This window comes from Ailuropoda melanoleuca, chromosome 5 (genome assembly GCF_002007445.2).
Source record: "Ailuropoda melanoleuca isolate Jingjing chromosome 5, ASM200744v2, whole genome shotgun sequence".
NCBI lineage: Eukaryota > Metazoa > Chordata > Mammalia > Carnivora > Ursidae > Ailuropoda > Ailuropoda melanoleuca.
In genome coordinates, this window is record NC_048222.1 from 75,763,459 (window position 1) to 75,783,801 (window position 20,343).

Consider the following 20,343-nt stretch of genomic DNA (forward strand, 5'->3'; position numbering starts at 1 on the left):
CGCTGCACACTGTGGTTAAGTACCAACTCTCTCCAGCAGGTGGGCATATTAACGGGTGGAGAAGCACACTTTCCAGGAGGGAAATTGCTTTAGTAGTTTCTAGAATGCGTCCCAAAACCTCTTGTGTATTTAGCATCCAACAAGCAAGGACTCCAGGGAACGCTTCGCTGTGACACCCCTAAGAGGGGTGTAGAGAGGACACACGATGGACCAAAGGGCCCACCTGTTAGACCTAGTTGGCTTCCCTGCCGGAGGAAAAGAGGATATGGAGATCTGTCTCCCCTCTGGCACACTGCAGAGTTAGAGGCCGTCAGAGTGGAGGCGAGAATGAAAACGATCCCAAAGCAGGCACCGGTGACTGCGGTCCATAGCCCGTGTCAGTGCCGCGATGGTCAAGGTTCAGGGAAGAGTTCTGGCTCGCGGTCACTCCCCGACGCGGACCCCTTCAGAATGTTTGGTGATTTCCACATCCACCCAGACGACCCTTCCCGTTTCCTGGTCTCTCTGCCATGACCTCCTCTCTCCACCTCTTCTCCACCACACAGGGCATACCCTGCCCTAGACCTTGTTATCACCAATAACTGTGCACCCCCCCCCACATAATCTCAGGTTCGAGGGCCCCACTGTCCAACCACTTGCCCCCCTCTCTCCTTGCTCACCGATCTATACGGAGTCCAACAACCCTTCCAATTCACCCTGACCATCCACCTAAGCCTACGGGGTTTTCCTGCCTTTTACCTTCTTGGACTCACATCTCTCCTTGCCTAGCTGGAACCCACAGCCCATCCTGCTTCTTTTCTTTTGATGCATTCGTACACGGGCTGCAATGTGTCTGTGTTTGGGAAGTGTTTCTTAGTTGTGGCACTCTGAGATGTAATCGCGTAAGACCACGTTTTGAAAAGTGCACTGTTACCCTTGATGATTATTGGTCATCACTGAGAACTACTGTTATTTCCAAGATAAAAGTCCTCATATTTTGAAAAACTGACATTGAAAGGCTGTTCTCGTTCTTGATCTGGAGACACACAGTGTGCCCAATATTTCATCGTTCTACAAAATGCCCAAAGTAGGACACAGAGGAAGTGGCAAAGGCTGGGGGCAGTCAACTCACTTCAAAGCAAATCCACGGCCTATGTTTATCATCACCTCCTTGCATAGGAACTCAAGTCTCTCTCTCCTCTTTCTGAAAACTGCATCCCTGGTTAAGTCTGACTTTTTACCTCCTCTGTGCCTCTTCCCAGAGGTCAAATGTCATGGTTAGAGAAAATACAGGTACGTTGACTGTCTCACTCGAAACGGGAGACCACTGACCTCACCTGAAATGTGAGACCGACCGGTCCCTTTGAGCTGCCAGGCACACCTTTTACATCCTCCCCTTCTCTCCTCAAACCATCTGTTTCCCTTCTTGACTCTCAGTCCTGGCCCTGCCATCATCTTTTTCCAAGATTACTTCAATAGTCGCTACTCTTGATCCTACCTATCACCACAGAAGACGTTTCATGATATAATCGTATCTTATCTCCCCACTGCTCAAAATCCTTTAATGCATGACTCAGAGTCAAATCCGAAGACTTCACCATGTCCTCTAAGGCCATTTGTGGTCTAACCCCCTGCTATCTCTCTGACCCCGTCTCCACCAATTTCCTCCTTGCTTACTTGGCTCTGGCCACATTGGCTTTGCTGGTCCTCAAACACACCAAGCCAGCTCCTGCCTCAGGGCCTTTGCATTGCTGCCTAGAAGTTCTTCCCAGCTATCTGCCCAAAGTGTTTCCTCATTTCCTGTCCATTTCTACTCCAACTCACCTGATGTGAATGAGGCCTTCCCACATGGAACAGTAACCCCCTCCCCGCTCCTTTATCTCCTACTGCTGATTTCCTCCATGACATTTATCACCATCTAACCTATTGCACTTACTTTTTGTTTGCTTGTCCGTCCCCCAGCCCTGCCAAAATATAAGCCCTATGAGGACAGGAATTGTGTTTAATTCACTACGGAATCTTTAATATTTCTTGAATAGAATTTTGGTTTTAGGAATCTATTTTACAGATATACTTGCCCAAGTATATTAAGCGCTAAGTCTTGAGATATTTATTGTAGCGTTTTTGGTAATACTACAAACTTAGAAAAAACTTAAATGAAACACCCATCCATAGAGACCTGCAGGGGATGGCCGAGCAGTGAAGAGAAATGGAGGTGACAGCATACGAAGCAGCCATGAGCATGTCTGCGGTAGAACTTGATTTGTGGACATGGAACCCTGACCACAATTAACTGCTGAGTGAAAGGCAAGTGACCTAAGACCATATAGCCATACACACATGCACACACACACACACACACACACACACACACACACGGAAGGGTCTGGAAGGACATCGCAAGGGTTACTCATGCCTAGTCACCTCTGAAGAATGGGATTTGGAGAAGGATCCAGGGCAGAATATTCACATTTTACCTTATGGATTTCTCTATTTTTCAAAATTCTTACAACACGGATACGTCATCTTTGTATCTGACAAACGGCAAAACGACCTTTTAAGGAGTTTCAGGACAGAAGAAGGAATGCAGAGGGCCCGGGGAGAGCACTCCGGCTCCACAGCTTATGCCCTTACCACTATTCCGTGTGGCCTCCCGGGGGCTGGCCATCAATTTGCTCAGCAGCTGCGCTAAGAACAGCAGCAACTTTCCCTTCGTCCTCGGAGACAGCTCTGGCTCTGTCTCGGGCACATGAATTCACACCCTCGGAAGAGACCCCGCCCAGCCGGCGCAACCCCATAGGGCCCACCCGAGACCTCCTACGGGCCAGGAGGAACCAGCGGTCACATCACTCAGGAGGAAGAGACCTGGGCGGGTGGTGAGGGGCACTCTCCAGGGAGGCACAGCCGTGGCTATATTGAGACCAGAGAGGTCTAAGTTAGCGTTGTAACAACTTCTGTCATGTGGGAACAGCTGTGCTCTGGTGGCAGGGGCACTGCCCTTTGCCAAAGAAAACCTGACCAGCTCCACCACTTCCTGGCTGGTGACGGGGCCCGTGGCCTGATTTCTTTGTGCCTCAGTGTCTTTGTCTAAGACACGGAGGCGATCCTAAGGAGCTAGGGGATTGAATGAGATACAGCATGTGGAGTCTCTAAGTGCCCCCGCGTACGGGAAGTACCCCTCACATCTGTTGGCTGCCATCAGGGAGCAATTGGAACAATATGCCAACCTCCGGGGACCCACAGCCTGGCTTCCACCTGCCTTTGCTAGACCACCCGAGGTTCATCATTTCACACCTCTGTGCCTCCACCTCCTTATCTGTAGGACGGCGATGGTAATAGTACCCACGCTTGGACTCAGGGAGTTCACACAGGTAAAGTTTGTAACACTGACACGTGTGAGTCACACATACAACATAACACACGCCACACATAGATACCACGGCGTGTGCCACGCAAAAAAAGTTAATTTCACTATCGGAGCTGAGTTTGCTTAAGCTTTTGAAATTGGAAATGGTTCATACCAGATTCCGGAAGTAGAGGGAGGCAGATGAGGGCTGGGGGACCCGGGGAGGTTGACTAGGGACTACTCTGCTAATAGATTAAGACTGCAGAATGATAATAACCGCCAGCCTTGATTGAACCCCCACCGCACGCTAGGTGCTGCGCTAAGCACTTCACGTACATTAACTTGTCTAATGCTCGTTATCATCAGCCCCATGAGGGAGGCACTACCGCCAGGCCCGCGTCACAAATGAGGCCCAGAGTGGTGAGGCAACCTCCCCAAGATCCTACATCCGGTAAACAGCACGGCAGACCTGAGGCAGACCCAGGCACTCTGGCTCTTAAACTCACAGCCCGAACCGCTACTCCATGTGGCCTCCCCAGGCCTGCCGCTCAGTTTGGCCTAACAGCTGCGCAATGAATGAGGGTCAGCTTTCCCTTCACCCTCAGAGCCCCACGCCCTTCAGCACGGGGAAGCAGGGACTCGGGGGAGGGTCCAGCACGGGCCTTGTGGAGGAGGGAGGGCTCATCTCTGCCCAGCCGGGGGACGGGAGGTGGGGGTCACGGAAGACATTACACAGGAGGTGGTATTCGTGTTGGAACTGGAAGGACAGGAGGGCTATCACAAGGCAGGGACGGGAATGGGGGTGCACGCGGCCCAATCCAAAAGACATTTTCAGTGCTTACCTTCCTGGCTCCTCTGCGACACTAGACCGTGGTCTCCTAAAACCACTTTCCTGCTCATAAGGAGCGGGCTTCGTCGCTTGGGAAACACCGTAAGTCCTCTTTGGGGCAGCTGCTCGCGACGCGCAGCGTGGAGACTCGGGGGCCCTTTGGAAGGCTTTCCAAAGTGGCTCCTTCTTGTCTGACACATCCCTGACTCGCATAACCGTATAAAATTTACGTATCACTTGCACTTCTGGCAATAATCAGAGAAGGGCAGAGCGAGTGAAAACAACCTCTCAGCACAGGAGAGACATCAAAGTCCACCCACGAATGCAGGCGGGTTTACTCCAGGGTGACTGCTGAAAGAGCGTAGACTTTGGAGTCCGACAGTCCTGGAAACAAATGCTGGTTCCACCACGACTGCCTGTGTAAACCTGGGCAGAGTTCCTCACACCCTCTGAGCTCTAACTCCCTCGTCTATACAGAAGGGATGACAGCACCTGCACCACGAAACTGATGGGAAGAATAACGGGTCCTGAACACAAGATGCCCACTGCTCTGCCTGGCACATAACGGGTGCACAGCAAAGAATGGCTGCTGTGATGTTACGACGCATCCTCCCTGGCTCCCCAGCCTCCGTAAGCCCTTCCAGGGCTCCTGTCCCCCGGGCGCCCAGCTCTGGCTCACCCACAACTCTACAGTCGCATCCAGGACCGTGAGTGAGTTTTACTTTTTCTATCTCTGCAACCATGCACTGATGAATCTGGAATTTTTCTCTGCAGCCTCCTTCTCTCCCTGGAGCTTCAGGCAGGCCTCTGAAAAAGGATGGGGAGTCTCCTGGGAGTTGTGGAGGCAACAGGCCCAAGGCACAGAGAGGCTCCTGGGGTCCGGCCATGTGTCTACTAGAGACTAGGGCCAGCCCATGCCGGCTTGGAACCACAGGGAAGGAGACTGATCCTAACCAAGTTGCCATATCCCTGCTGACCGAGCGAATCTTCTGAACAGGAAAGACAGCACCGCTCTACCCTACTCTATGTTCCTCGGGGCCGGGAACATCCCCCAGTGCCTCTTTCTACCCCCCAGTGCTGGGTGACTAGTGGAAACAGTGACCGTGGAAGGGCGCTTTAGCAATTGTTGATATGGGATGGGGCTTTAGAATACACAGTATTGCAATCATGGATTTTTGTGTCATAATCCAGTTTCTTGGGCCAGTTACTTAATTTTTCCAAGTTTGTTCTCTCATATGCAAAATGGGGATAACATTAGCACCAGCCTAGAATGTCACTGTGTTAATTACAAGACATAACACATAAAGAATTTAACACATGCCTGGCCGATCATGCGTTCAATAATCGTTAGTTGTTTTTATTGTTATCCGCTGTGAGATCTCCAAAAGCTGCAGGAGAGGAGACCTTTGGCAGAAGGATAAAGGAAGCCAGGGCATGGTCAGAACAAGGCAGCAAAAAGGACAGCAATTTTTAAGTTCAATTCAGAATTAAAAAAAAAAAAAAAAAAAGAACAAGGAGGGGATGGGTTCACTTTTGAGGGAAGGTGACAGAATGTTAACTGAGAGAGGGGATGAAATTACTCAACCCTCAACAGAAGTCTGGCACAAATGAAAACGATCTTTAAATTGCAAAAAATAAGATAAGCATAGTTTGGAAAGGAAATGGGAACCGAATCATATTGGAGGAGAGTCAGTGAGCACCTCTTTAAACTGGCTTTTGCCTCTAGGCTCAAAAATGACATCAGAGGACCCTCAAATAACTTACAGATGTGATCAGTGTCTGTAATCTTGAGAACTCAGAACAAAAGCTTTGCCAGTTTTCAAAAGGGGCGTGTGTGCGTGCACGCGTGTGTGTGTTGGCAGGAGGGTTTGGAGTGAATTCTGGGAATTGCAAACCACTGAGTCGAACGTCAATCCCCAATTAAACAGACAGTCTGCTGCCATTTAGAAAGGAGACACTTGACTGCTAGGAGCCAGTTCAGGTTCACTTGAAACAAAGCATATCAGACAAATGTCATTTCCTTTTTAAAAGGCATTTTGCCAGCTGGTGGAATAGTAGGTTTGATTTGGTAAGGCAGCCCATCTACATACTCAGCATTTATCAACTACTTCCGGTGCCAGGGACATAGAGATGACAAAGGCATGGTCTGAGAAGCTCACTTCCCAGTCAACAAGGTAGTGACTCATGGCTGATTGGTAGCGACATTAAGTAGTATCATAGCCAGTGGAATAACTCTGCCCAAAGTCTGCAGTTGAACCATGTCAGTTCAGAAAGAGATCTTGGATCTGCTTTGATTTGGGTCATGGCTACCTCTGAATGGTGGACTTGGACTCCACATGGTCTTGAGAGCCGTGGACTAGACAACATGACCAGGAATAAGATCTAGCTGGGCTCCAGACCGCACTAGTACGTTAAGTGCCATGCTCCAATCAAGGGAAACAAAGTCTTAAAGCTGACTCTTGGAAACAATCAAAATGTATGGAAGGACATGGAAAGTGCAGGGTGGGTGAGGGGTCCAGATTCCACATGAAAACCCTGTGGGTGAATCTGAGCAGCGCCTGGGAGAGTGCCTCTTGTGCGGCAAGCGCTCTCTGCCAGCCAGCCTTTATTTACAACGACTGCTCCAAGCCCCTCCTTGAGGCAGTACTTCACTTCTCGTGGGGTGAATGGGTCTACGTTTCCCAGGTAGGTCATTCATAGCCACAATCGACTATGCTCTCCTACTCTGGGTCCTGGCAGAGGAGGGGATGCTCGGTTACCTTCTCCCCAGGTGTGACTGAGATGCGCCATACGCAGTGCATGTGGGCGGAGTAGCCATTGGGGTACTCAGGGGAGGAGAAGTTGCCTGTGCTGTCTTGTAGGGTCTCTCCGCAGGCTGTCAAGGAAAGGAAAGGACTGAACTGCCGGCTGCAGACGCCCAACCCCCCCAGCCTTCTGGCTTCCCACCCTGGACTCTGGCATCCTTTGGGGGAGTGAACAGCTGAGGAGAGGAGGGAGTCTGGGATGGTCCTGTCCCTCTAAGATCCGCTCCCTCTCCTCACATACAAGCTCGCACCATCTGACCTCTTCAGCCTAGTGCTACAGGATGCCCTGTGGTCAAGGCAACATGGTTTCCAGATTTAAGGTCAAGCTCCTTTGGTGGGCCTCACTCTACCTCCCTCCCTGAGAATTGCTCCGCTAGCCCTCTTTACTGCTCCCACTGCCCTACTGTCCCAGAGCCCTGGAAGTTGTGGGGCTCAACATCTCACCACCGCCCGATCCCAGCCCCAGTTTGTTTCCTTAACTTGAACAATGCCCCTGCCGGGGTGCCCCCACCCCCAACACCAGGCAGCCTCTGGCCTTCTCTGAGACTTACAGCTTTAACCTCCTCAGCCCCAAGCCCTGGCCACTGGCTGCCTCAGGCTGTCTTCCACCCCTCCCTGGCCCGTCCCTCCCTGCCCCGACCTGGGCACTTGTAGAGCTTGCGGGCCTGGGCGATGTCCCCCTTGCTGAGCCGGGTCCTTTGGCCGATGGGAGGTTTCACCCCATTGACCTCGTACTTGGGAACAATGGTGTCCAGGAAGATGCCCCTGAGGAGGAAAAGCCCGACCTGGGTGAGAGTCTGGTGAAAGGAGGGGTGGCGTGCCTGTGTGCACCCAAGGTCACGACCCTGCCAGAGCCCAGACATTCCTCCGTAGGGTCAGGGACGGGTGGAGAGAGCTCACCCTGTCATTATGCTGCCCACTGACCAGCAGCCACCCTGCTCCGTGGCAGCCACACAGCTGGAGCCTGGGGGAGCCCCAGGAGTACTCTGGGAGGTCAGGGACCTTTCGGTGCTCTGGCTCAGCCTGGGCCCAGTCCCCAGCCTCAGGAGAACTTTGGGTCCCTAGTGCTCATGTGTCCCGCTTCTCCCAGCCCCTGCTCCTACGGCCCATCGTGCTGAACCTCTCCTAGGGCTACCGGGGCCAGCGCTGATCCTGCTGCCACAGGCCGCTCTTGACAAGTCCCACCGCAGCCACATGAGACCCTGGGGACAGCCCCACGACTCCTGATCCATCAGTGCCTCCTGTCTCCCGAGTTCCTGCCTGAGAAGTCCTGGGTGTTTCCATCTGGGAGGAGCTGGATGAAGGGAAGCAGGCAGCCCTCCACCTCCCCAGGGCCCCTGACTCACACCCGACTGGGTGGAACTTGGCAGGGGGTAGGGTGGGATGTGGTGGGAAATGTCCAGGGGAGGTCTGTGGTCATGGGGGGCAGGATGACCTCACCACCCTTTTTCGGTCTCTGTTCCCTCAGGTCTGGAGGCAGGGAGACTGAGGAGGGGCACTGTGTGTGGGACAGAGCGGGAGACAGACAGAGGATGAGGAAAGAGCTAGACATGGGAAAGGCCAGGCCGGGAAGGGGGGCCTGGGGAGGAGGAGGGAGGGGCCGTTTCCCACACTCTGCCAAGGAGAAGCTGTGGGTGTGGAGGCTGGGCCACCACCTCTGGGGGTTCTGGCTGTGATTTCTGGGAACGTGGACCCAGGAAAGGGAGTAGGTGTGCACGTGCTTGTGAGCAAGGGAGAGAGGCTAGTTCAGGGCAGGAGGGAGCCTTTGTACAAATCAGCCAGTTCGAAAAAGGCAGACTGATTAGAAAGGAAGCCCCCAGTTAGAAAAATCTGCCTCTTCTGGCTGACAGATGAGGGTAAAGCTCGGCTCCCTTGGGCTGATACAGACATGTATATATACGTGGCAGGTAGAGTGGCTGGATTTTCAGCCTCCTGGGCCAGGTGCCCTCAGGGTACACACACTAGGCTTTGTGAGCCCTGGCCAGACCATGGACCCACCATGGAACAGGACAGCAGGGCAGGTGGCTCCTACGGGTCCTCTGCTTGGGGGCTCCGGCCACCCAGAAGTCCACTCTTTTCCTTGGTGACTGCCCCAGCAGGGCAGCCTAGTGCAAAGGGAAAGGCCCAAAGAGAATGGCCTACAGAGGGTGGGACTGGGCTGCCCCAGAGGAGGCCAGGCCCCATCTCTCACCTGGAGAACGTGTTCCGGGCATAGTGCATGATACTGTCAAAATCATAGGTCTCCCCCAGGGACTCCACCTCCTGGAGCTCCATCTTCAAGAAGTTATACTCCTGCCCTGCGAAGACCAGGAAAATGGTGTGGGGGGTGGGAGGGGAAGGGTCTGTGAGGGATGCAGTGCCACCTTTTCAGGGTGGGGAGTGGGGTCCTCCCTGCACTTGAGAGGTGCCCCCCTACCTGAAGGTCCAGGGAGCAGCCAAGGGAAGCCTGGGGGTAGGGGTGGGTCTCTAGAAGAGTCTGTCCAGCAGAGGGGCAGGGCCAATGAAGACTGCTGGAGGGAAGGCTCAGGGAGTATGGAAAGGAAGCACCCAATTCTAGAACCACAGGGAGATGAAAGCAGGGAAGGGTGGAGGAGGCCTGGGGAGGGAGGAAGGAAGCAGTAAGGGAGGGGAGGGAGGTAGCCAGGAGAAACAAGAGAGAAAAACCCTTAAAGGAGAGATCAGGCCTGAGGGCAGAAGACTGGGGAAAAGTGAAGAGAAAGGCTGAGATGGCATGGGGGATGTGCCAATGTCCCCCACAAACTACCCCCCACCCCAGGGCAGCTGGGCTCTGGCTGCTCCCGATGACCTCTGTGTCCAGGACCAGGATCTCTCCCAGCCCCTCCACGCAGCTCTACAACTGATCAATGGTCTCAGAGCTGCTACAGCAGGGAACAGATGCCTCAGGGCTGGGTCTGGACCGACCTGGGCCCTAGACAAGGGCTGCCCAGTAAGTTGACCGAAAGCGATGGCTCCAGGCAGCAGCTCCCACCCCCACCAGAGGCCCTGGAGCAGGTGCTGGGGCTTGACACCGCTAGGCGCCAAGGTCAAGGTGCTACCTGGCTGGATGTTTTCGCGGATGATGGAGACGTGGCGGTCCCGGTCTGGCCGCGTGTGCTCATGCCAGAAGCCAATGACATGGCCCAGCTCGTGGACAACGATGCCAAACTTGTCACAGTTCTTGCCGATTGAGATGGCCTGTGGGCCCCCGCCACGGCGACCCACGTAGGAGCAGCACCTGGAGGGCGGGGCCAGCTCAGGGGGGCGGTCCCGAGCTGGGGGAGTGCATCCACTCAGGGGCCGGGCGAGGCTGCCAGGGGGGCGGGGGAGCGAAGCGCGGGGGAGGGGCCTGAGCGCGGGATGCCCAGGCTATGTGCAGGGGTCATAGCCACATCCGGGCAGCTCCCGGGGCGATGTCCCAGGGCGGGGGAGACAGATGACGCAGTGTCAGGCACCACTGGGGCAGCAGCAGTGCCCAGGGCAGAATATGGGTTGGGGTGATGGCCGAGGGTGCGGTGCCCAGGGGCCCCTGCTCACCCGCAGGGCCTATAGGTGAATACAATATAGCTGTCCTCGTCTGTGCGCTCCAGGAAGGTGACACAGGTATGCTTCTCCCAGTGCCTCATGGCTTGCCGGAAGACTGCCCTCTGGCTGCCTGCCAGGATGAAGGGGGCCAGGTTGTCACAGTGTCCAGCTGGGCCCATTGCTAGAGTGTCAGCCTCTTGTTGGACAGGTACACAGAAGGTGCCGCTCCCACAACTACACAAGACCCGGCTGCCCCACCGCCCAGACCAGGCTGCTCCCCTGGCCTCCCCACATCACACTCACCTGTGAAGTTTCCCCCAATGACAAAGGGGATGACCCCATCGGGCCACACACGCTCCGGTCGGGATGTTGCCGCCCGCCGGCTCCGGGACCTGCCTCTCCATCTCCCACAGCTTCTCCTCTGCAGCTGCCCATTCGTGCTCTGGCAGTCGAAGGTAGAAGAATTCCCTGGGGTTGGAAGAGGAAGACATTGATAGCAAATGAATGAAGGGGTGGAGGGGGAAACAAATTATATAATCTAACCTCATTTGGGGGGATTCCATATTTGCCCACTCCCTAAAATTTATTTCTAACCCCCAAATCGACACCCTCAGCTCTCTCGTGGTTATCAGCGGACATGCACAGAGCAGGGAAGAGTGTGAGCCAACTGAGGAGGAACAAGGTGACGCTCTGCCTTCTCGTTGCAGCTCTCATACTGTCAATAATATCTTTTTCACAGCCTATTCAGGGCTACTTTTTTTGCATTTGGGGGCTTTTTATTGGTGATTTTGCTGTTTAAATGCCTCCCATCTGCCCTGATGGCGCTAAAGCATTGCCGTGCTGTGTTCCCGAGAGCTAGAGGAGTTTGACGGGCCTTATGGAGAACACGCATGTGTGTTCACGAGCTCCGTTCGGCCACGAGTCACAGTGCTGCTGGCCATGGCTCAATGTTAATGAGTCAACTATGTATTAAGTCAGGGGTCTTGAAACAGAAACACACACAAGACAGGGTCACATATTGATCAGTTGATGAAAATGATAGGACAAGAGGCTAGCAGGAACCGTACATTGTATTTCTCCTAGGAGTGATGAGTGGCTTAGGATTTGTGAATTCAGTGTCCGCAGTGACTTTATGGAAGAAGGTTATCCTATAGCTCTATGCATAACTACCACAGATAGCGAGCATTCACCATAACTGGAAAAGAAAACCATGGTGTACTAATTTCCTAGGAACTGTAGAGGGCTTGAGACTAGGAAATGTTCCCTTCTCCCCTAATAAAACTTCTTCCTTGTGGAGCATACAGAACTTAATGTCTTTTAGCGTTCCCAAATACACATTCTCCCGTGACACAGTAGCTCTCTGGGATGCACTGGGCAAGTGTCACTGTGTACATTTGACGGATGAGGAAACTAAGGCCAAAGATTTGCCCAAAGTCACCTGGTGGGTTCGTGGCGGGCCTAGGCGCTCCGACCCCTCCATTCTGCCTGTACCCTGTCTGCTGGTCCCCTCTCAGGCCAAGGAAGCCTTGCTAGTTATCGGGCCACCAAGTCACCCTCCAGTGCCAGCTGCTCTCTGGGGTTAGTTTGACCTTTACTCTGCAGCGGCCCGTACCACAGTCCTCCCTTATGCTGGACAGGGCAACTGCCTGGCCCCAGCAGAGCATGTGCAGAATGGACTCCAGGTGAGAATCCCCATCCCCGGCAGTGGGAGAGCACCCTGGAGGCAGCGCCATGTTCCAGAGCAGCGACAAGGCTGGACGGATCTGAAGCAGCCCGTGCCCTGACTCCTCCTCTTCTCTCACCCATTCACAAGGGCCAGGAGGGCGGCTAGTTGCTTGGGCCACACCCAGGAGTGAGAAGGACCCATCCCTTACCTTGAAAAGCTTTTGAGTCCAGGAGGGAAGATAGATGTATCAAAAAAACCCCAAAAAAACAAACACAAGCCACTGAAATATGGTTCACTGAGTGAGATACTAACGTGGTCAACAGAGAGCAGAGAGAGAGCAAATGGAGGTACAAGCATGCTGGGGGGACGGTCAGGGAAGGTTTCACCAGAGAAGCTCCGGAGATGGGCTTGGAAAGATGCGTAAAAGCTTGCAATGTGGGAGCACGAGGAGAAGCCAAGAGGGATTGGGGTGTTGAGCACAGAGCCTCAGATGTGGAGTGGGAAGGCTTGGGACCCTGTCCTAACTCTGTCACTGACCAGCTCTATGATCTTGAATAAGTCACGTTACCCCCGCGAGTCTTAGTTTCTGTATCTGCAAGGCAGGAGCTGTCCTGACACCTACCTTTGAAGGTGGCCGAAGACAGTTAAATTAGATAATGCTTTTGAAAGTCCTTTGTAAACTAAGCAAAAAGCATGTCAGTTCTTAGCTCCTGGGTTTGTCTATATTTGCTGCTCCTCTGGGGAAGGGATAAAGATATCCCAAGGGGAGACAAGCCATATGCTGGGTTCAAGCTCACAGACTCTGTCCTGAGAGGGCCTGGCTGGGAAACAGGGAGGTGCCTCGTTTCTCCAATTCTGGAATCCATTTCTGGGACATAGGAAGGCCAGCCTGTACCCAGTGTACCTGCGGTTTTGATGGAAGCCCTGTGGGTTGCCCGCTGCCTGAGATCCACAGCCTGCTGCTCCTGGAAGGCCCTCAGGTCCTCCTCATCCAGGGCGATGTCCCCAAGGAAGGCAGCTAGAGAGAAAAGAAGAGGCCAGGGGAGTTAATCCTTCTACCCAGCACTGACAGCCCCAACCCCAGGAGCTCCCCTATAGCAACTTTAGTCCTCAAATGTCTTCTGAGGAGGAAGGCAGTGGGGGACTGGCTTCGAGGATGCTTTGGGAGACTATGCTCACTTTGGAGCTGGGAATCCAGCGAAGCTGATACCCACCCCCCACCAGAGGAGGACTCGGTCATGTCACTTTTCCCATCACTCTGTAGCGAATACGTAGCAAGCACCTTCTGTGCACCAGGCACCACTGGAGTGATGAGCAAGATAGAAGAGGTCCCTGCTTGTGTAGAGCTAACCTTTTACAGTACACAAGTAAACAAACACTAAACTTGAGAATTCCCGATGGTGATGAGTGCTATGGAGAAAGCAGAAGGGAGTCAGGTAACAGAGCGTGACCCCGCGGGCCCATGACCTTGGCGCGCACTGCGCAGACGGTAGTCACTCAACCACTGCCCTTTCAGTTCAACGCAGGGGAGGATGTGAACAGGAACGGAGCCGGGAGGCATATTAGGGAAACCAGGACACATAGCGGGAGCTGCCCAGCTAGCGGGGAGAAGTTTAACCATTCTCAAGTGACTCCTATTCTGAGTCTCAGGGTCCCTTCTCTGCAGGAAGAAAGGCGGGGGGGACAGATCCCCTGAATAGGCCATTTTGATTTCTGGACCTGGGGAGAGATGTTGTTGGAGAGATGGGCTAACCGATCCGATCCGCCTGCCTTTTGAGAAGTTGGGAGCAGGGGGAAGCTGTAGAGCTGAGTGCTCTGGAAGAAGAGCCAGGAGCCCACGCTGGGCTAGGGGCGGGGGTGGGGTGGGGCGGAGGCTGNTCCCAAGTGCTACACAGGCCTCACGGCAGCATTACACAAATTGTTTTAACCTTGAGGCCTTGCACACAGGTTTCTCCACCCCAGATGGCCCGCTGGGTGGACACGCGTGTGCACACACACACACGCACACACACACTTCATCATACACAGGATCAGACACATGGTTGCATCCACAGCCATGCCCTCAAACACAGAGCTATGTGAGGCGCAGAGATATGCTCCCCCCACCAAGCGGTGCCTGCACCACCCTTGCAGGTGGAAGGCACTCCAGAATGTTTGTTCAAGTGAAGTATCACATCGATGTTCTTCCGGCCTGCAAACACATGCCCATAGACACACACTCTGATGCAACCTAGACCTGGATCGACAGAATGTGGGAGTCCCTCTAGCAGTTATCCAGGCCAACATTCCATTTTACAGATATGGAAACTGAGGCCTGGAAGGGAAATGGTCTCCCACACTGCTAGTCATTGGAGAGGCTGGATTTGTAACTCCGGCCTCCTGACTCTCCGGTCTAGCACTCATTGTATTCAAGTGCATGAGTGTCGTAGAGCCCATATTGTAAATACCTATACATGAAAACACTCACGTAGACACACACAGCCACACACACATGAAACACACAGTCACAGACAGTTCTAAAAAACACACACACACAAGCTCCAACGCACACAGACTAGCTGCAAGCCCTGAACCCAGTGAGCCGGTAATGGCAGCCATGATGACACCGCATGTAAAGGCTGAAATCTATGTGGTGCTTCCCAGTTGACAAAGTGCTCTCGCATTAACGAATTCATTGAATCCTGGCCCACTCAGGGCACGCCCCTTAAATCATGCTCCACCTGTGCATTTGCCTAGGCGTGTGCAAGTACAAACTCTTCGAGAGATAACCTTGTGGCTAGATTCCAGCCCACCTCCCTGACTTCAGAGATCAGAACACTTGGGCCTAAGAAGGGAAATGACTTGCCCAAGGTCACCAGCTGGTAAGTGGCCCAGAATCTCTTCTACCACGTGAGAAAGATTCTTTTCCATAAAACGTCACCACCGGTGGCCTTGGCTCAGCAATTGGTGGGCCGGCAACGGGAGACGTTTCTCAGCTGACACGCAAAGGGCATGGGATGAGAGATGCACTCCGGGAAGGCAATGCCAACATTCGTACAGGCGCACACATGCCACACGAATACCCTCACACCTTTACACGCTTTGCACCTCTGCACAGACACTGGCACCTCCAGGCCCACATGCCCATACCCACGGGCATCATCGTATACACATGTGGATGGACATTTGGACTCATCTTTGGATATCTTTGGACATCACAGCAAAAAGCAAAGTCTTTGTAGGCAGACAGACCTGTCTTTGAATCCCAGCTTGGCTCCTATTAGCTGACAAGTCACATAAACTCTTCTAAACCTCAATTTTCTCCTACATAAAAAGGAGCTAACAATAGAATCTGTCTCCCAGGATGACTGCATGAAATAACGCATGTAAATAAAGCACCAAGCACAGAGCCTGGAGCACAGGAAGCACCCACTAAATGGCCACTGTTAATATTACCCCCAAAACAGCCCCGTAAGCTCAAGATCAACTCTCTGCTTTCCAAGGGCATATCGGTTCACCCCCACTGGTCTCTGGGCTGAGTGAAGCCCCAAAGGGCTCAGAAGCAGAACCTCGAATTCCAAGTACAGAGGCCTCGGAACCATGCTGGCCTGTGAGACCAGGGCAGTGTGGGGGGCAGGGCAAGTGGAAGGCGGGACAGGCCGTAGGCTGGCCACAGAGCTCTTCTGCAGAGCGGGCGTCCTGTGGTGGGGATGTCATGGCTGAAGAATGTGTGGGAACAGAGGGGGGTGGGGAGACATGGGGTGGGCAGGGGAGCCTTCTGGCCAGGAGTTGAGTGCGAAGGCCCTGTCCATTTGGGATTCCCCCAGGGGGCAGCTAGGGAATCTGGATGCTGGAGAGTCCAGGACATCCCCCTTACCCGGAAGGAAGCCCTGGGGTCAGGGTCAGGGTAGTAGTTGTTTTCAGCACAGGATCAAAAGTTTGTTTTGTTTTCTGGCTGTAAAGCAGCCTGGAGCACTCACAGTCACTCCACAGCCAGGCTGGAGCAGGAGGGGAAAGAAGAGTAAGGTGGGCCTCACTTGCCCATCCTCTAGGGGGGCCTCTTGACTCCAGCGTCTCCTCCCCTGGGGCCGTGGCAAGGCATCCCCATCTGGGGAGAGGGAGAGGAGCTCACGGGGGTGATGGCGCCCCAATGCCATGTGTACAGGGCATATGCATGTCCTGTCACACAAATGCAAACTTCTAGCTGGGGGAGAACATACTCCAGCTCCCACAGACACACGCGTGTCCTTAATCACAGCTGTACGCTGCTCCACACGTGCGTATTTGTGCGAACCCTGACGTGTACTCAGGAGTACCCATGGGCACAGCTGAATGGACTCGCCCATAAAGCAGGGGTACACCCACAAATGTGCCCGAACACTCTCTTGACTGCTTCCCGGCGCAAGCCCTAGTGTTTGAACACACAAATAATTGCACGTACACATTTCACAGGCCATACCCCCCAAAGGAGAAGGGCACCCTTAGAAATGAATGGGGGGTTGGAGAGAGAGCCAGAGAGCCAGAAAGATTAGCTGATTCCCCTTGATATCCTTAGGAGGCCCTTAGTGGCCTGAGTGACACATTCTACACCTCCCTGTCATCCCCCAATATCTTCTCCCAAAATCTCTGGAGAAACTAGAATTATTGAGAATTCCTTCTTTCTGGGGAGTCCCATTGGTCCCCCTCCATCTGGAGCCCAGGGAGATTCTAAGTCTTTTCCTCCTCCCTTGGGGCACCTAAAAGAGAAGGTGACTCAGGGAGCAGGGGCGTAGATGGCTGGGTGACTCCTTCAGAGTGTCTGGAGGGGAATGTGGTCTGCCAAGGGAAGGGATGGCTTCTCAACCTTCAGAGCTTGTGACTGAGGCCCCTGGAAGTCCAAACCTGGGCCACAAGGCCCTTGGGGTGGGGACAGTGATGGGGGTTGGTGAGCTCTTCTAAGAGCAAACCTCTGAGCTGCCTGCTGGGGCGGAAGTAAGGTCCTCACTGGCTCAAGGGCTGTCACCATGTGCTTCTCTGCCTATGGGAGCAACTGTGTCTGGATTCCTGCCTTCTGGGTCTCTCCCAGAGCCCCGAGGGTCACTGCCAAGAGCTGGGAATCTCAGGAAAGGTCCCCCTTGATGGTTGGGCATCCTAACATACAAGAAATCAGGGCTGACTCGCAATCTCCCTGGGCGAGGGGGAGAGGAGACAGAGAGAGCTCATATGTGCACATAAGAGCCTGCACACCAGAGCATGAGCTTGCTGGAACCAACTCTTAGGACACACGTAGACCAACTCTGCTTCCCGCCTATTGTTCTAGTGTTGCCCAGAAGATCCAGGAAACTCTCCGGGGTATCAAGGGTCTTAAGTTTGCCTTCCTGCCCTCAATTTTGCCCTAACTCTGACAGCAACTGCAGGAAGAGGTAATCACAAATGAAGGGACCTGGTCATCCTGAACGGTGACCTAGGGGAGTTAACAGGGCTTCCATTCTTGGTCCTCCGTGTGCAAGGAGAAGAGGAGAGAGCTGGAAAGGGTCAAGGGAGCAGAGGTAAGCAGGCCTATCAGGTGCATCCAAGGAGGTAAAGCCAGGTGCTCCTGCCACCATCACGTCTAGCACCTGGATGGCAGGGCTCAGAGCGGGCAAGAGGACACAGCACCATGAACAGAGAAAAGAGCTTGGGGACCTGAGGAGTGAGGCTGCTGGTGTGGGGTCTTAGGGAGTCAGGGCGGAGGTAGGCAAGGCTGCACCAGTCACACCCAGGAGGGAGGCCTGATCTGACCCTGACTCTTGGCTTTGTCAGGCTCTCGGGCCCTCTCGGCCACCCCCAGGCCTGGCCCAGCTCCCCACCAGCCTCACTTCACCCTGGTGCACAGCCTTCTCCAGAGCCCTTGTTTGAAGTTCCAACTCAGCCAGCCCCACCCTAACATGAAATCTGAGACTGGGGATAGAGCCCTCAGCCTCCTGCTGCCTCCTCCGAAAATCACTCCAAATCCATCCAGGAGTAAAATACATCAGCTTGACTTCCTACCCATTCTTCAAGGCCTTCCCTCCTCCATGAAGAAGCCCCAAATCTTCTATGACCCCTGGTTCTCTGCCCCCCACCCCACCAGGACTGCAGAGGGGCAAGAAGCTCCTTGAGCCTTTAAACCCTTTCCTTCAAGGAGGCACAGAACACATCCTGGCTGGTGCGGTTGGTTACATCTGCACTCGTCTTGTCCCCTCCCGGACTGGAAGCCCTTTGAGGGCCGGGGCCACATCTTAGACTTCTCTGTATCTCCCCCAACATCAAGACCAGGGCCTGGCCCGTATTATTAGCATTCTGTCCATGTAGAACAGCTGAATGAGTAAGTGACACAAGCACAGGGACAAGGAGACACTCCCCTTTCCTGCAAACCCAGACTATTCCCTCAGAAAATAAAAATAAAAATAAAGTGAGAGTGTGAGGCACAGAAAACAGGGGAGTAGGCAGCAAACATTTATTAAGTGCTTACTGTGTGTTAATCTCTAGTAAGTGTTTTATATATGTTCTCATATTTAATCCTTACCACCAACTCTACAGAAAGACATATTATCAGTTCCATTTTACAGGTGAGAAAAGCAAAGTTCAGAGATGATAATTAACATTCCCCAGGCAGTAGAGCTAATGAGTTGTGGGTCCAGGATTGACAGCTTAGGTCTGCCTGCCTCCAAAGCCCAAGCTGCATCCACTTAGCCTCATGCCCACTCCAAGCCCAGGGAGAAAGATGATGGCTAATGTCTGGTTCTCCCACAGCCCAGCAAGGGTGAAGGAAGGCTGAGAGATATGACTTCTCCTCCCCCCACTGGAAGAAGGGTCTACCTTTCCTGTAGCTCGCTGTGATCCATCCACCCAAAGTGGGAGCCCAGAGTCAGGACTAGAGGGACCCAACCCCTTATGCCACAATACAGGCACTTCCAGAACTCTAGGGACTGGGCCACTACCCCTGACCCTGGCTGTTTGGAGACAGGCTGAAATCAGAGGCAGGAAGTTGAGGAAAGATTTTTGATGATATCTTATGGCCTGTGTGTTCTCTTGTCTCAGGCAGCCTGCTCAGGGTCATCTGATTAGGCAAATGGCCTGAGTGTCTGGCCATCTGGTCACTCCAGGGGCAAGACCCCTCTGGGCCCAGCAGGAGTGAAGGGGTTACATGGGGTCTTCATGGACAAAGAACACACACACACACCCACACACACACACACACTCCGGGGGCCCTGACCTCAGCTAATTAGCCTCCAGTGTTTGTGGAGTAAGAGAGCTGATACACGGTGTTTGAGTTCTCTGTGTTTTTCCCCTTCCCACCCCAACTTGGCCTTGGTAGGTAACTCTGGCACCTAAGGGCAGAGGCAATAATCCCCTCCCTGGCTGGCTTCTCGAACTTTGACAGCTGTCTCCTCTGTCCCAGAAGGCTGCTGTGTTTGATGGGGGGAACATGGGATACCCAGGGAGCATGACATCAGAGGATCCCTTGAAAAACTTTCTTTCACTTGGGCTGGGTGGGGGCCTCAGGAGACTTGCTCCTCGGAGATGCAGGCCTCCCACACCCCCTGGGCAGACAGATGTGCAGCCTGGGGGCAGCCCAGACAGGCTGGAAAACAGCAACGTCCTGGAGCCAGAGATGGGGGAGAAGGGAAAACTACACACACACACACACACACACACACACACACACACACACACACACACACACGAGTGTGGCCAGTAAAGTTTCCTGCAGGAGGAAAAGCCTCCTTGGCCGCAGGTTTTCCCCTGGACCCAGGGAGCTTTCCCCAGGAACCCTCTGGGAAGAGAAGGCAGCGGCAGCAGCTTCCACAAATAGCTGCAAAACTTCAGTCCTAAAAGTCCCCCAAACTCCCCCCTCCCTCTCTCCCTCTTTCTTTTGTTCCCCACTGCATTGCCAACCAGGCAGCTCCCGGCTTCCCACACTGGACTGTCCTCCCCCAACCCCAAACCCTAAGCAGCCCGCGCCTCCCCGCCGGGCCCGCCCGCGCCCCGGCCCCGGCTCCCCGGCCGGTCGGTGAGGTGGGGGGCGCCTACCCGCCTTGCAGGGGTCTTTGTAGTTGACGGGCTCCGAGTCGTCCTCCTCCCCCAGGTCATAGGTGTAGTCGGCCAAGTCCAGCGGCCGGCCCGGGCGCGGGAGCAGCAGCAGCCAGAGCAGCAGCGGCAGCGGCAGGCGGGCCACGCCGGGCATGCTGGAGGGCGCGGCGGCGGCGGCGGCGGC

The 20,343-nt window shown here is 54.0% G+C and overlaps 1 protein-coding gene across 4 annotated transcripts in view; it reads right to left on the minus strand.

The window, feature by feature from the left end:
- The window catches only part of BMP1 (bone morphogenetic protein 1), a 42,483-nt gene extending 22,146 nt beyond the window's left edge, over positions 1-20,337 (minus strand). For all 4 annotated transcript variants that reach the window (XR_004625752.1, XM_019794734.2, XM_034661288.1 and 1 more), the window contains exons 1-8: positions 20,160-20,337; positions 13,051-13,164; positions 10,784-10,948; positions 10,493-10,610; positions 10,015-10,193; positions 9,150-9,255; positions 7,599-7,723; positions 6,914-7,029 (exon numbers count right to left, since the gene is read on the minus strand). Coding sequence is in view for 3 of the 4 variants with exons in the window: in XM_019794734.2 (XP_019650293.2) it covers positions 6,914-7,029; positions 7,599-7,723; positions 9,150-9,255; positions 10,015-10,193; positions 10,493-10,610; positions 10,784-10,948; positions 13,051-13,164; positions 20,160-20,313 (1,077 nt within the window). In the remaining variant the exon portion in view is untranslated. The remainder of the gene's footprint in view (positions 1-6,913; positions 7,030-7,598; positions 7,724-9,149; positions 9,256-10,014; positions 10,194-10,492; positions 10,611-10,783; positions 10,949-13,050; positions 13,165-20,159) is intronic.
- Between the last annotated feature and the right edge of the window lie 6 nt (positions 20,338-20,343).